We start from the raw sequence: 13,044 nt of genomic DNA, 5'->3' as shown, positions 1-13,044 counted from the left end.
TCTTTCTTTTTTTCTAACTATCATTTCCCAGACGCAAAAAAAGATAAAAAAGTAATATGATTAAATTAATGTTATTATCCGACCTTATCCTACTAGACTTCAAACAAGCCACAATATAACAATGGTTATAGCTGTTTACTTTCAAAATAATTACTGGTATGTAAAAAAAGTAATATTTTACATAAATTCATTGCATCTATTTTTAATATTTTTCATTTCAATTGCTGTAGAAGGCCCCAAAGCAGAAGAAAAACTTGGACAACGGAATAAAGAAGACAACGACTAGTAAAAAATAATCTTCTCTTAAAACATGAGCCCAGACATTGTTGTTTAGAAAAACAAAAGGAGTGTTTTTCTTTCTGACTTTGACCTCAGTCAAAGACGTGACTGAAATCGTGCGTTGACGTTATTTAGCAAGAATTTGCTTTGTTGCTGAGACAACAGGACACAACATGAGATCGGACCAGAAAATGTTACAGTTTGAATGACGCTTTATCGAGATTTTTCTGACTTCCTTAGGGGCATTTGATAGCTTATTTCCTTGAAATTGCCTTCAGTTGATTGAAAGAGCACGGACAAAAAATCATTAAAAATTTGTCCCTGAATAATTTCATTATTAAAAAGTTCTAGCCCCTGGCAACTGAAAACGGTATTAAACCAAGAATTATTTTCCTTTGAAATATTCTCTTTAGCGGTTTGTTTATGACGGCAGAGGCAGTCATTCGTGACAAAAATAGAAGTACTAGTCACTAATGACGTAATGAACGGAACATTCAATAATTTCCTAAAAATCTGTTCAGTCGTGTCACAAGAATTTATCGAAGTTTTTGCACGAAAAATAAGGTTGTTTTTGGTGAGAAAAGAAAACTTATACCGAATAATTTGAGCCAGGCATATTAAAACTTGAATATGTTATGAGCTGAATGTTTTACAAGCATTTGGTGAATTTGAGCGGATTATAAACAAATCCTCGCCGATGTTGCGACATGAACACAACAATGGTCGAATTCTTCTGTCATTTTTCCTAGAGTGTGATTCAAATTCGTGATTTTTTGCGCGTTTTTAACATGTCTTACACGAGACTTTTGTTTCTGTTTTTACCAGTCGACAATTCTAGAAATTTATCACTTTTGTTTTCTTTGTTCTGCGTGACCGACTTGTCAATTTCAGACAAGCGGCTTGATTGAAATTTTAAAATGTTAATAAAAGACATGAAATTACTAATTTATGATATGTCTATTGTGTTTTCGTTAAAATGGAAAAACGTTTTGAGGTTCTTTGAGAATTTTGCACTTTATATACCCCCTGAGACCAATTTTAAGCGCTAAATCGACCGCAAAACAACAACATATGTCCGACCGCGTGCAGCGTACTTTTACACTGCAGTTAACGAACGTGTTCAGTTGGGATCTGAAACTTATGTATTATACCGTATAAACTTTTGCCAGTAGCAAATGGATATAGCGTTTTATTGAAACATAACTAAACTGATGCAATATCCCGCTGGGAAATTACATCTACCAGGCAAACTTCTCGTCAGAATAAACTTCTAGTCCCGGGCTATTTACCGGTAGTTCATTCATCTCTCGAACAGTATTTGCATATTGAAATATACACAAAATGCTCTCATGGCTTATACCAAATAATTCCTAAAATGTAGTCCCGAAAGCGGTCAAAGCGGCTACCGAATGGATCGATCGATGAGCCGAGATACAGACAAATTGATATAGTATTGGTATAATTTACTCTCAAAAATACAAGCCTTTTCGTGTCAAGGACCAACTCGATATTGCTGCAAAACTAGCCAAAACAAACGCTGTTTAAACTACTGTTTTCGTAATGTCGATTGTTAGAAAACTGTGCAGCGAATGTGCGAGTATTTACGACAGCAGAGAGCAAGGAAATTCTTTGCCTTGCAGGTAATATACCGAGTATTATTTTCTCGCTAATCTCGCTCGTTAGGAGCACATTTAACCTCCAATACAAGTCTTGTTCATCTAAACACATTAATCTCTGCTTACCTGAAGTCGATTGTGTTTGTACCAAGAAGAGCGCGATCAGAATTGACCATAAAACCACTGTTCCTTTAGTATACATCCCGAGTACAGTAATTATCAGTTCTGCAATCGACGTTCACTTGAGTCTGAGTAAATCAAAAGGACGAAATTGAAAACTATTTTCTTTCAATATCCAGTGACCCGTAGCTTGATGAGCTTGTTTGTAGACATTTATCGAATTCCCGGTTTACTTTTAAGATGTTTTCATTCTTCCATGAAGAGCAGGCAAGACCAAACCTTTGAGAATTAAAAACCAATTTGTTAGTAACCTTCCGCGAGGAGATACATAACTACTACTTGAGAAGTTTCTCCGATTTCTTCTGCTTTGTTTTGATGGCGAGGTAAGGGATCTGGGCACTAGCTCTTTGCGTGACTATCGACTCGGGCCGGTGGGACGCCTTACAAAAATCTTTCATTTGCGTTTATGTGTCATACAGTACTTGGTCTTGTTAGTTGTCGTATTATGGAGAATTTTTTCATTGTGATGCTATATTTACAAGTATATTTACAAGTTTCATGGCAAAGGAAGGTTCTAGATAAGTTTTTACGAGCGAGTCTTCTCAGCCCCTTACAAATCGTCAGTTTCCGCTTCAGCGAGTTTGCGTCAACGTGGGAACATTTACATAGTGTCCTTCGCACATGTTTTGCCTAACATGAAAAGCAAACAAATCATATATGCTTTATTAAAATTGCCCACCACAAGTATATTGCCAAATGGCAGGGATTCTCACTTTGAAAACGCCTTTACACAATTTCCAGTGCTTTGCAGAGTGTTACTAAAGAAAACCTCGGAAAACCCTTTACAACAATTTTTGAATTGAAGAGAACTGTTCAAAGGAAATAAATACAAACAGCAAGAATTATGTGCAGCTTTACTCCAATTTCAAGAATAAATTTCAATAATAATTCGTTGCGTCAAAAGTCTGTGCAGTAACTCGTTCTCGAGACAAACGGGAAAACCGGAAGCGGAAATAGAATCCGTATTTGGTAAAGAAAACAACAGGAAAGCTTAGGATAGCTTTATTAGGCAACCACGAAAGACGTTTTTGTTCGAGAAGAGACAGGAAACTTCTGTAATGACCATTAATTGTTAACGGAAACCAAAAGTCTGGTTCTGAATTATTCTTGTAGTTTTTATACCCTTATACGATTTTTCGCAGATACACCCTTCCGAAAGGATTACACTTTAGCGTTAGGTGTTGGTAAAAAAGAGTTCTACGACCCTCTGCTTCAGTTTTGCAAGCCATTTTCACGCAAGAGCTTTTAAGACAAACAATGTATGAAATTGCGTAGCAAGATCTAGCAATACCTTTTGGCCCACGTAAACGACAAACTTAGTTTCCCAAGTAATTGAAAAAAAACTTTTTTATACGTATTTAAGATGTTGGGAAAGTTAATTTTGATGCGTATATACACAAGTTTGTGCGTGTTAGTGTATAACAGCCTAGTTGGATTTGGCTTATTAGGGCGAAGATCATTGCGCGTCTTTCCGCGTCTCATTGACTAGCATTCGTCTTTTTCTTTTTTCTTTTCACGTTTTTCGTTCTGTTCCGCAACCACGTTTAATTTCCGTATCTTTTTTAATAAACGGGTTACGTTACGCATGTCAACTGAACGAACATATTATATATTGGCTTACTGTTTATCCAACAACAGAAGGCCGATACTCATATAGCAGTGTGCTTTATGACCTCACACAACAACAATGGAAAGTGATAGAATGCTAATGAGTGAGCTGTTGCTTGCCTCATGTTATTTTGTCGACAAACAAAAACGAAAAAAAAATAGTTAAAAGTTTTTTTAAAAAAATCTATTTTCCCAAAGTTATTAAATCTGTGGATACCTTATTTCGTGAGCTTGAACTTGTAGGCAAGTCTACTTAAAAACGACAAACCGCACCGGACCAAAAGCGAGAGCAAAAATTACCTTCTCTCAAAAGTTAAATAAGCATCGCTCAATAGCCCGCGTTTTCAGACGACATACCGTCTGCGTTAAAATCACAAATAAATATAGATAAATGCACTAAATTATTTTAAATATCAGTTTGAACTGGAAGTGAACAAATTATAAGTATATAAAAGTTTGTTTTGAACCAGTTTAGATAGGCGTCAGGGATATAATTTATATGCAGAAATGTGTATGCGTTTTCCGTTCTTGAGAGCTATAATAGCACTGAGAGAATTTAAAAATAAATTTGGACCTCCCCACAGTATTAGTTCAAACCGTTCATCTTTGCCTTATTCTTACCTCTGTTTGTGAAATATGATCCTTTCGTAGCCAAGAAGCTTTTTATTTTCTCTCGCGGTTCGACGCCTCCAAGAAACCTCGACTTATTTCGAAAGTGGAACTTTTTGAAAATCGTCCAGCTGCTATCGGTGAGAGGATACTTATAAAGCACGTGCAAGATGTCAGCCCATATTAGGAGTCATCACGTAATTGCGTATTTTTAAAAGCAGCAGAAGAGGCTTCGTCAGAAATTTAACTAAATTATAAATTAACTGGCAGATTATACGAAATTAAAGCTTACGAATCCGAAAAAACTGAAATGGGTTTTGCATTAAAGAAAATTAGTTATTCCAGCAGGTCGCCCGACATTGCGGAAATGAAGTGTCAGCGTTTCTTTCTGACCACCTGTTGTAAGAGTTTGCCGCCAAGTCGAAAGAGAGGCGAAATCATATTTATGTTGATAAAGTGACACAAAGATAATGCGTAACTAGATTTTCCTTGTTTGAATTGGATAAAATTTCATTTTCGTAATTGGGAAAAGGGAAACTTCCCTTGAAATTTTACTTTCAAATTCATCTTCCTTGAAGAAATGAGTCAGTGTTTTCTTGACGTTGCCAAGTCACGACACCAATCGTAAGCTATTAGATGCCATAAGATGTTGACAGCTATCAATCATTCCCTAAAGTACATGTTCCGTATTTATTTCTGGTAAACAAACTGAAGCCACTCGAAATCTTTTCCCGGGTGGTTTCCCGTATATCGGCCCAAACTGATGCCACACCCGTCGGGACACTTCGGGTTTGCGTCGTTCGTTCGTTTCGATTCGTCGTCGAGTTGCCTTTCGTCCGTGGCGTACTAGAGGACGTTTTTATCAGAGTTGCTTCGTGCCTTTTGGCGCTACCATGTTGAAACGAAGAGAAAATTATGCTAATGTAAAAATTAAAATTATGCTAATGTAAGACCCTTGAAAAGTCAATCGGCAAAATAACGCAAAATAAAATAACTGATCGGAGATACAATAGGACACTAAATAATGGTGCGATTACTTTTCTAGGTTAAATGTTTGTTTTTAAAACCGGTTTACGCTTGGGTTTACAGCACAACAACAATAAGAAACCACGGAAACATCGATATGCGACTTGGTGTAGTTTGACTGTCTCAAGTGGGGCTAACTTTAGGCTGATTAAGTAGTGCCCGCAGACTACAGGGGACTTATTCAGGAACTTGGATTTATTTCTATCATTAGCCGAAATAGAAGAGGTTCCTGAGTGAATTTTTTCCCAGTTTTTAAATACATATCTCCTAGCAAGAAATTAATATTATGTAGTGTTTCTCTTTAGACTTCCTTGCGACCTCCTGTACTGTAAACTACTCATGTGAAACTTTGCGTTTTATGTTTTGTGATGAAATAAAAGGGGAACTAAAAGGTGAGATCGGATTTTTTTTATTGTCAGGTTTTTACTCAAGGCATTGCCTACAACCCCAGACAATACTGTTGGGAAGGTCACCTAGTTTGCGCTCCCCTCCCCCCTCATTCAATTTTGAAGTATACCTAGAGACTTAAACCACAGCATATTGTCTATCATAATGTTCAGTAATACTTCAACATTGATATGGGGGAGAGGGGGCCCATACACGTTGTGTACGTACCTATAGATCAGATTTATTTAAAAGTTGTTGAAATCAAAGCGTTCATTTCCAACCTTCCCAAGGACTTCTGTCTTGGGTTGTAGTTTCTAGGCCTCAAAAATTACACCGCGCGGTCAATTCGTTTCGGATCAGTCACGTAATGCGAGCGAAGAAGTGCTAGCCTGGGGAAAGACGTACAGGAACTAGGCAACTAGGTTCGATTTTGTCGTGACATTGTTCTACAGCTACTGATAAAGTAAAAGTGAAATCCACTAAATAAAACTAGCTTACTATTAGATTGAAAAATATACAGAAGCGATTGAAGTTGGAGCCGATTACAAATCAGATATTGGCTACTCAATAAACAGATATCAATAACCTTTATACATGAAGCTATTCTACAAACCATTTCCAAAAATGTACTCGAGCTGATTTGCGTCGATGTTTTCGTTTAGTTGAGCCCAGGGGGGAGGCGGGGGGGGGGGGGGGAAGAAAGTCGGCACTTTTCTTTGGAGACGTAGCAGTGCCTGGAAACGGTGCGAGTCTATATGAATCAAGCCGTTGCTAAGAAAGACGTCACCTAAAGTTTTGTTTTCTCAGAAAGATTTAAATATCAATGACTGCATGCGTGTGAAATGCGAATAGTGGCGGTGTTTGCGTTTGATGTTTCACGCCTCTGATTTCTCACCTGATGTTTCACGTCACTAAGAATGTTTTGGTGGCGTGGAATACCAAGCGAAAAATTGGTCACGGTTGACATTTAACAACCAAAAAATGGTAAATCATTTCAGAATCATTGGAGTTATTTTTAATTGGTACAATTCGCAAGCCCTACTTTTGCCAGTCTGGACACCGTTATCACTGTTTGTTGCTGTGATGTCCGGCAAACTTCAAAAGAACAAACAAAATGCAAATAGCTATTGTGTTTTGTGCGCGGTCAAGACCAAGACATGCGAACTAGACAATAACTTTGTCAAGCTATTCACTATGCCCTTAGCAACCATTCGATAGCTACTGCGCACATTCGGTTGCCCGGCACCGCTATGACCCCTTTTTCAGTCGTGTAACACAGGGAGTTTCTTCCCCCCCCCCCCCACCCTGGTTGAGCCGAAAGGTAAACATATGTCAATAAAGAGCTCATTTGTTATAAATTGTGCTTTCCCAGGGCCTTTTTACAAACAAGATTGCGAGCGACTTTAGTCAGTAAACGGCCATGAAACCCTAGTGGAGCTAGAAAAAAAGAATTACTAATAATTGGAGTTGTGAACTCGCTCTACGAAACGTTAAAGTAAGGACAGCTGACCGCAAGCAGTCTATACTTCCATCCAAGGTAAAATAGTATTTAGGTGTGTAAGGGAAATGAACTTGGGGAAATGGTCAAAACTATTGTACTCCGACATGACCCACCACACTGCAAACAGACAGGTGGTCTCTTCATGTACCCTACCTTTCCCACCTTAAAAGATGGTGTCTTGTTTGTATAACCCCCACTCTATCAGGAGTAGAAACTAAGAAAAAGATTTAAACCTCCTTGTGCCATTTCTCCAGCAATACAAGCTTCATGCACACCTTATATGAAAGTCTCAACTTGAATTTTGAGGCCAATAAACTTTGTCCATTTGGCTAATCAGTACACTTGTTATAACCACTTCCCTTGAGAGTCAGTATTCGTTACTGACTGTTGGCGCGATTTACACAGGGCTCAAAACCAAAAGTGAGGATGGCAATCACTACGAGATTTTTCACGTATGTTATTACAGTGAAACCCCGATATAACGATCCTCGATATAACAATATTCCCGATATAACGATGAGAATTTAGCGGACCGAACGTAAAATCTTCCCCGATATAATGATATTATCAGTACACAGTCACATTTTATTTGCAAAACAGTGAATTTAATGCAATAACATTACGGTAATCGAGTCATCTCTAACGTTTCTAAAAACAGCTTTGTACGATGATATACGAAAACGATACTGTGTTCTAAGCCTTATTATCAAAATTATTCTCTTTATCCTCCTCTAATATGCAGTTAAAAGTAATTGTTAGGTTTACCCCGATATAACGATATTTTCGGTTATTTTACGGCCATATCGTTATATCGGGAGTTTCGATATAACGATTCTTCGATATAACGATATTATTTTACTGCTCCCTTGGCATATCGTTATATCGGGGTTCCACTGTATATTAAAAAAGAAACTTTTTAAGCTGTCTAAGCAGGATGTTCATTTTCAAACATCCTATATACCTGATTGAAGAAATGTTGACCCGTGAAATGCATAATCCATGAACGATGCGACCAATATGTTTACTGGGAAGACGGAAAAAGTAATCCCCATCTGTGACAGAATAAACATTATGATATGACAGGCTACATAAATCATGCTTGTAAGGCCCCAAAGGAAGAAAATATCTTTATTATCAATAAAAGGAATATTACTAAGCTTACCAAGCTGTCTACCCAGAATGCCATTCTGTCTTATCGTTCATGGTTTATGCTTTTCACTGGGTCAACATTTCTTCAATTAGGTGTATCAATCCTGGTTAGCCTGTGAACATCTGCAGAGGAAAGGGTGGGATGTCTGCGCCGGAACTTATTCACGTTCCCTTATGTTTTTGCTTTAATAGGTAAGAGCATTTATATGGTTAGCTAGGGTGTTTTTCAAATGAATAGTCTTTCAGAAAAGGGTAACTTTTCATCATTTCTGTGACGCGCTCTTTCTGCTCTTCCGTCCAAACTACCATGTTTCTGGTGACTGAAGGAGTTCCATACAAAATCTTGCTGCATTTTTCGATGTAATCATTAGAACACGTGACTCCCAAATGGTCACACAATCTTAGCAGCGTTTCCCTGGGTCTTAGCACTGTTTCGTGTCCTGGAATATCGAGAACAGCATCTCCGTACCGTTCCCTGACGCGTTGGTTCGAAGCTGCCATTTTGAAGTAGTTCTTAATTGCTGCATCCAATTTCTCTTTGTTGTCTATCTGTTGAAAATTAAAGAAAATGTAACTCATGCTATTAGGCAGTAGTGTTTATCGTAAATGCCGTACAAAGTCGCTTAAAACAAATTTTGGCAGCTCACTTGAGGGCGCTTATTGGTGGAAGTGGAACCTCGTCCCCAGGGTCTTCTCCGCTTGAGCCGCCATTTTGAAAATCGTCACAGAGAAGACCCTGGGACGAGGTTGGGTAAGTGAGCTTACTATTCGGGACGGGGCGCTTGCTGATTTAATTTTTAAACCTGATATCTTTGAAATGCCCAAACTAGAAATCATTTAATATCCTTTATTTGTGTCGTATTAAACTCTCTAGATTTCTATATATTCAGGGCACAAATTGGATCCCGGGTTAGTTTATGAAATAGTGATAACCTTCCCTTCCCTTCCTTACATTGCTAATCATATTCTAGAATCTTGTCATATTTTATATTGAGTAATAAAAACAATGAACTGATGTGAAAGACATCAAAACCTTCTCCATACTTTTACTCCTTCTTCTCTAACAGCGTCACGTGACCCTGTAGTACGAAGCATCATGGTTGCTAGGTTGTCAAAGGGGTTCCTGGTGACGTGGATGAATTTGATTGGTACTTGAACGACTTGTTCGATTTCTTCAAGAATGCGCAAACTGCCGAGTCTATTTAGGGCCATCGCTGTGGCTCCGCCTCTTTTGGCACCGATAACCTAAAATAATAACAAAAAAAATCAACATTTGAATGAATAAACGAATAAACGAACGAACGGCCGAACGAACTGACCGAACAAACGAACGACCGAATGAACTAACGAACGAACGAACGAAAGAACAACTGGCTAACTGGCAGGCGGGCAAAATAGAAGGAAGGAAGAAAGGAAGGAAGGAAGGCTGTGGCTCCCCCACTTTTGTTCCCGATAACCTAAAATAATAACAAAAAAACCCAGTTTAATGAATGATGAACGAACAACTGGCTGACTGAATGAATGGATGAATGAACAAGGAATAAAGGAAGGAAGGAAGGAAGAAAGGAAGAAAGTAAGAAAGAAAGAAGGAAAGAAAGGAAAGAACGAAGGAAGGAAGGAAGAAATGAGGAAAGGAAAGAACGAAGAAAGGAAAGAAAGAAGGAGAGAAAGAAAGAAGGGAGGGAGGGAGAAAGGAAGGGGGGAAGGAAAGAAGGTAGAGAGGAAGGAACGGAGGGAGGGAGGCAGGCAGGCAGGTAGGAAGGAAGGAAGTCTGGCAAGCAGGCAGGCAGGCAAAGTAGGTAGGCAGGAAAGAGAGAAATACTTTGTTGATTAACAGATTAATTTGAGTTAGCTTACCTTTATTCTCTCTTGATATCCTCCTTGCCATGCCTCTGGCACATTGTAGTTGTAACCCTGCTTGTTCCGCAGTTTGTAGCTAGGACTAGCATGACCAAAGAACATAGCTTGTTCTCTGGCTAGCTGGTGGATGTCGAAAAATAACCGATATTTTAGCAGGTTTTTCTGTGTCGATGAGTTTGACAGATATTCTCTAAGGTGTGTTATCACATCGTACTGCTGTGTCATGATAATTTCTGGGTGTGCATCCAATATGGCAGCCACTAAGCTATGACGACTACGAGGATATCCAATAAACATTACAAATGTCTCCACTCCATCGTACAATTTGACAAGTTTGGCTGCAGGTGAAAGATATGGTGTTTCATCTGAAAGAAAAAGGAAGACTAAGGGCCTGTTTATATGTAGAGAAGTTCTCCCTGGTAAGAAGGTTACCCTCCATACCAAGCCACCCCGAGCGAGAGAGCTTTTCATAAGTTTCTTTATAAGTAGCTATAGCTGCGAACCGAGAAATTGCAAAGTTGGCTCGGGGGCTGCAGGGTGACTCTGATGTGAGGTTCACTCGCTTTGATGGTAGGGTGACCCTAGGGAGCGAGCCAACTTTTTTCCATATTAACAGTTTGGTTATTTTTGCCTCGCCTATCTCCTCCTCGTACCCAGGGTCTTTGTTCCCTTTGACCAGCGGTCAGGTTTCTTCAAGCCTGCGCAGAAGGAACGAAGACTCGAGGTACGAGAATGCGCCTATCAGAGACAAGTTGACACAAACGAAGCATGCGCAAACACTACAATCGGCCAAAACAAAATGGCGGATAATTTGAAATTGCAGTCCGTGGTAAATTCGTCCAAAGAATGGTCTTGGTCGTCGCTTCAGCGTTCCTGATTTTAGAAAAGGCCTCCATATTAGATGTTTTAAAACAACTCTTGCCAGTGTTTTGAACTGAGAGGTCCAAGTTTTGGGACAACTTTTTTTCATATAAACGCTCGGCAAGAGATGGCCCGGGGGAGAGGGTAACCCTCCTACCAAGGACAACTTTCCTCCATATAAACAGGCCCTTATAGTTTGTTCATTTGGTTTTAGAACTTTTAAATTTCGAACTAACTTAACAACGTACAAGGGGCGTTAGGTTGAACGTGTCTCTATGCTTGATCTAAAACAGATCACAGCAACGTTGACGGCCAACGCCTATAAGCACTGACTTCGCAAAAAAAAGTTTTAAAATATGACGAACTATATTTTAAAGTAGCATTCTTGTCTTCAACACAACATGTACACACACAAAAAAATATAGCAGGGACATGTTGCTGTAACACATCCAATTCTTGTGTGTGTACACGTGATTTTCTCACTGTAACATGTCGCTGCGACATATCCCTGCGTACTAAATGCCCTTCGGATTGAGGGTAGGATGTCCGCTATAGCGATTGTGCCCAAGAGTAACCGTTGATCAGAAGTTCAACTGTAAAATATTTACTCTATTAGAGGAGCCTTAAAGGATAAAATAGAAACTGGGATTTGGGCAAATTTTCACTGGGAAAATGAGATTTGGGTCACTGGGATTCAATCAACAATCAATCAATTTATTGATGTCATGCGCGGGATGAGGTTGCCCTCTCTATCCCAGCCAGAGGCTCATGTTAAAATCACAAACTAATAAACAAAAGAACTGGGACTGGGATTTGGAAAATCGGGAAAACAATACTCTTTCTTTAGTATATTCTCTAGCTACAACCATTGACAAAATTCGTTGGCCCACCCACCCCCATCCCCCCTGTTTCAGTGTTGGATAGTACAATGTGCCCAAACTCCTCGTGCAGTGCGTTTCAGTTTGTGAGCAAAAGTAGGCAGCAATTGAAGGCATTATTTTTTGGAATTATTTTTTGCATGTTACGCAACATTGTAAAAAGGGAGAGAGGGAATTACTTTATCTTTTCATGTTCCAAGTAAAAAAAAACAACAATTGCGCCAAGGTTTTGTGAATTATTGTAGCTATACTATTAGTGCATGCCTGGCAGTAAAGCGAGGTTCTACTAAATAATTACCAAATCATAGTCGCTTACTGTATTGGGGTCTGTATTTGACTTCTTGCCGCTTCAAAGGAGAAATGCCCATGTTGCTAATAAAGTACGTAATCAAAACAGATCCAACCAGGACTGAGGCAAGCGTCAGGTAAACTTTCTTTCTAAACATTGTTTCTGAAGAGGAAACAGATATCAGTCAGACGGAAAAAAAGTAAGGCACCGTCTACATTAATCCAGATAAATTGGAAAACGGAGAAATTTGAAAACGCCGTATAAAATATTTTCCGTCCATACTAGTCCGGATAAATTTGAAACGCATCTATTTTGGTCAAAAACGGATATTATAGAATGTGTTTTGAACCACCAATTTTGAAGAACGTTTTCTAAACGTTCTTCCGTTTTCAAAATATTTTCCGTCCACATTAAAACTCAAAGCTGGCGTTTTCAAATTATTCCACTTTGAAGTGTTAAAAAGATACCAAAATACTAAAAATAGAAATTATATTTGTATTTTTTACGTGTGCAACCTTATACGAGACCTTGACGGCTAAAAATATATCGCCCTTAGTGTGACCAAAAATCCGAAATTAACACGGAGAGCATCCCACCCACCCATTCCATATGGGACCCCCCTCCCCCACCCCTTGGTCAGAAGCATGACCATTGTCTGCCGCATGCAGTCTTTAGTTAGCCGGCTTTCTTTTCAGTATCCTCTCTTTTGTACATCGGGACTCCACTCCCCTATTTTCCATGCATTAGGCCGATGATTTTGAATTTCCTCTATTGCTTGATGCTTAGCGTGCGTATATCGAG

The 13,044-nt window shown here is 39.0% G+C and overlaps 2 protein-coding genes across 4 annotated transcripts in view; both read right to left on the bottom strand.

Annotated features, from left to right (window-relative positions):
* LOC144628275 (adhesion G-protein coupled receptor G6-like) overlaps window positions 1–4,561 on the bottom strand; it is a 37,150-nt gene extending 32,589 nt beyond the window's left edge. The window contains exons 1-2 of one of the 3 annotated variants that reach the window (XM_078486346.1): window positions 4,305–4,561; window positions 2,022–2,294 (exon numbers count right to left, since the gene is read on the bottom strand). In XM_078486346.1, the coding sequence (XP_078342472.1) occupies window positions 2,022–2,097 (76 nt within the window). In that variant the 5' untranslated portion in view covers window positions 2,098–2,294; window positions 4,305–4,561. Of the gene's footprint in view, window positions 1–2,021; window positions 2,613–4,304 lie in introns of those variants that run through there. The other 2 variants (XM_078486345.1, XM_078486347.1) reach the window with 2 other exon arrangements.
* A 4,004-nt stretch (window positions 4,562–8,565) lies between these two features.
* Window positions 8,566–12,322, bottom strand: LOC144628860 (uncharacterized). Its single transcript, XM_078486964.1, has 4 exons — window positions 12,271–12,322; window positions 10,213–10,580; window positions 9,400–9,600; window positions 8,566–8,904 (listed from the first exon to the last, which is right to left on the bottom strand). The coding sequence occupies exons 1-4, from the start codon at window positions 12,320–12,322 to the stop codon at window positions 8,566–8,568; spliced, it is 960 nt and encodes a 319-aa protein (XP_078343090.1).
* Between the last annotated feature and the right edge of the window lie 722 nt (window positions 12,323–13,044).

Source organism: Oculina patagonica, chromosome 10 (genome assembly GCF_052425735.1).
Source record: "Oculina patagonica isolate OP01 chromosome 10, crgOcupat, whole genome shotgun sequence".
NCBI lineage: Eukaryota > Metazoa > Cnidaria > Anthozoa > Scleractinia > Oculinidae > Oculina > Oculina patagonica.
Note: the sequence above shows the minus strand (reverse complement) of the source record. Positions and strands in the feature narration are given on the sequence as shown.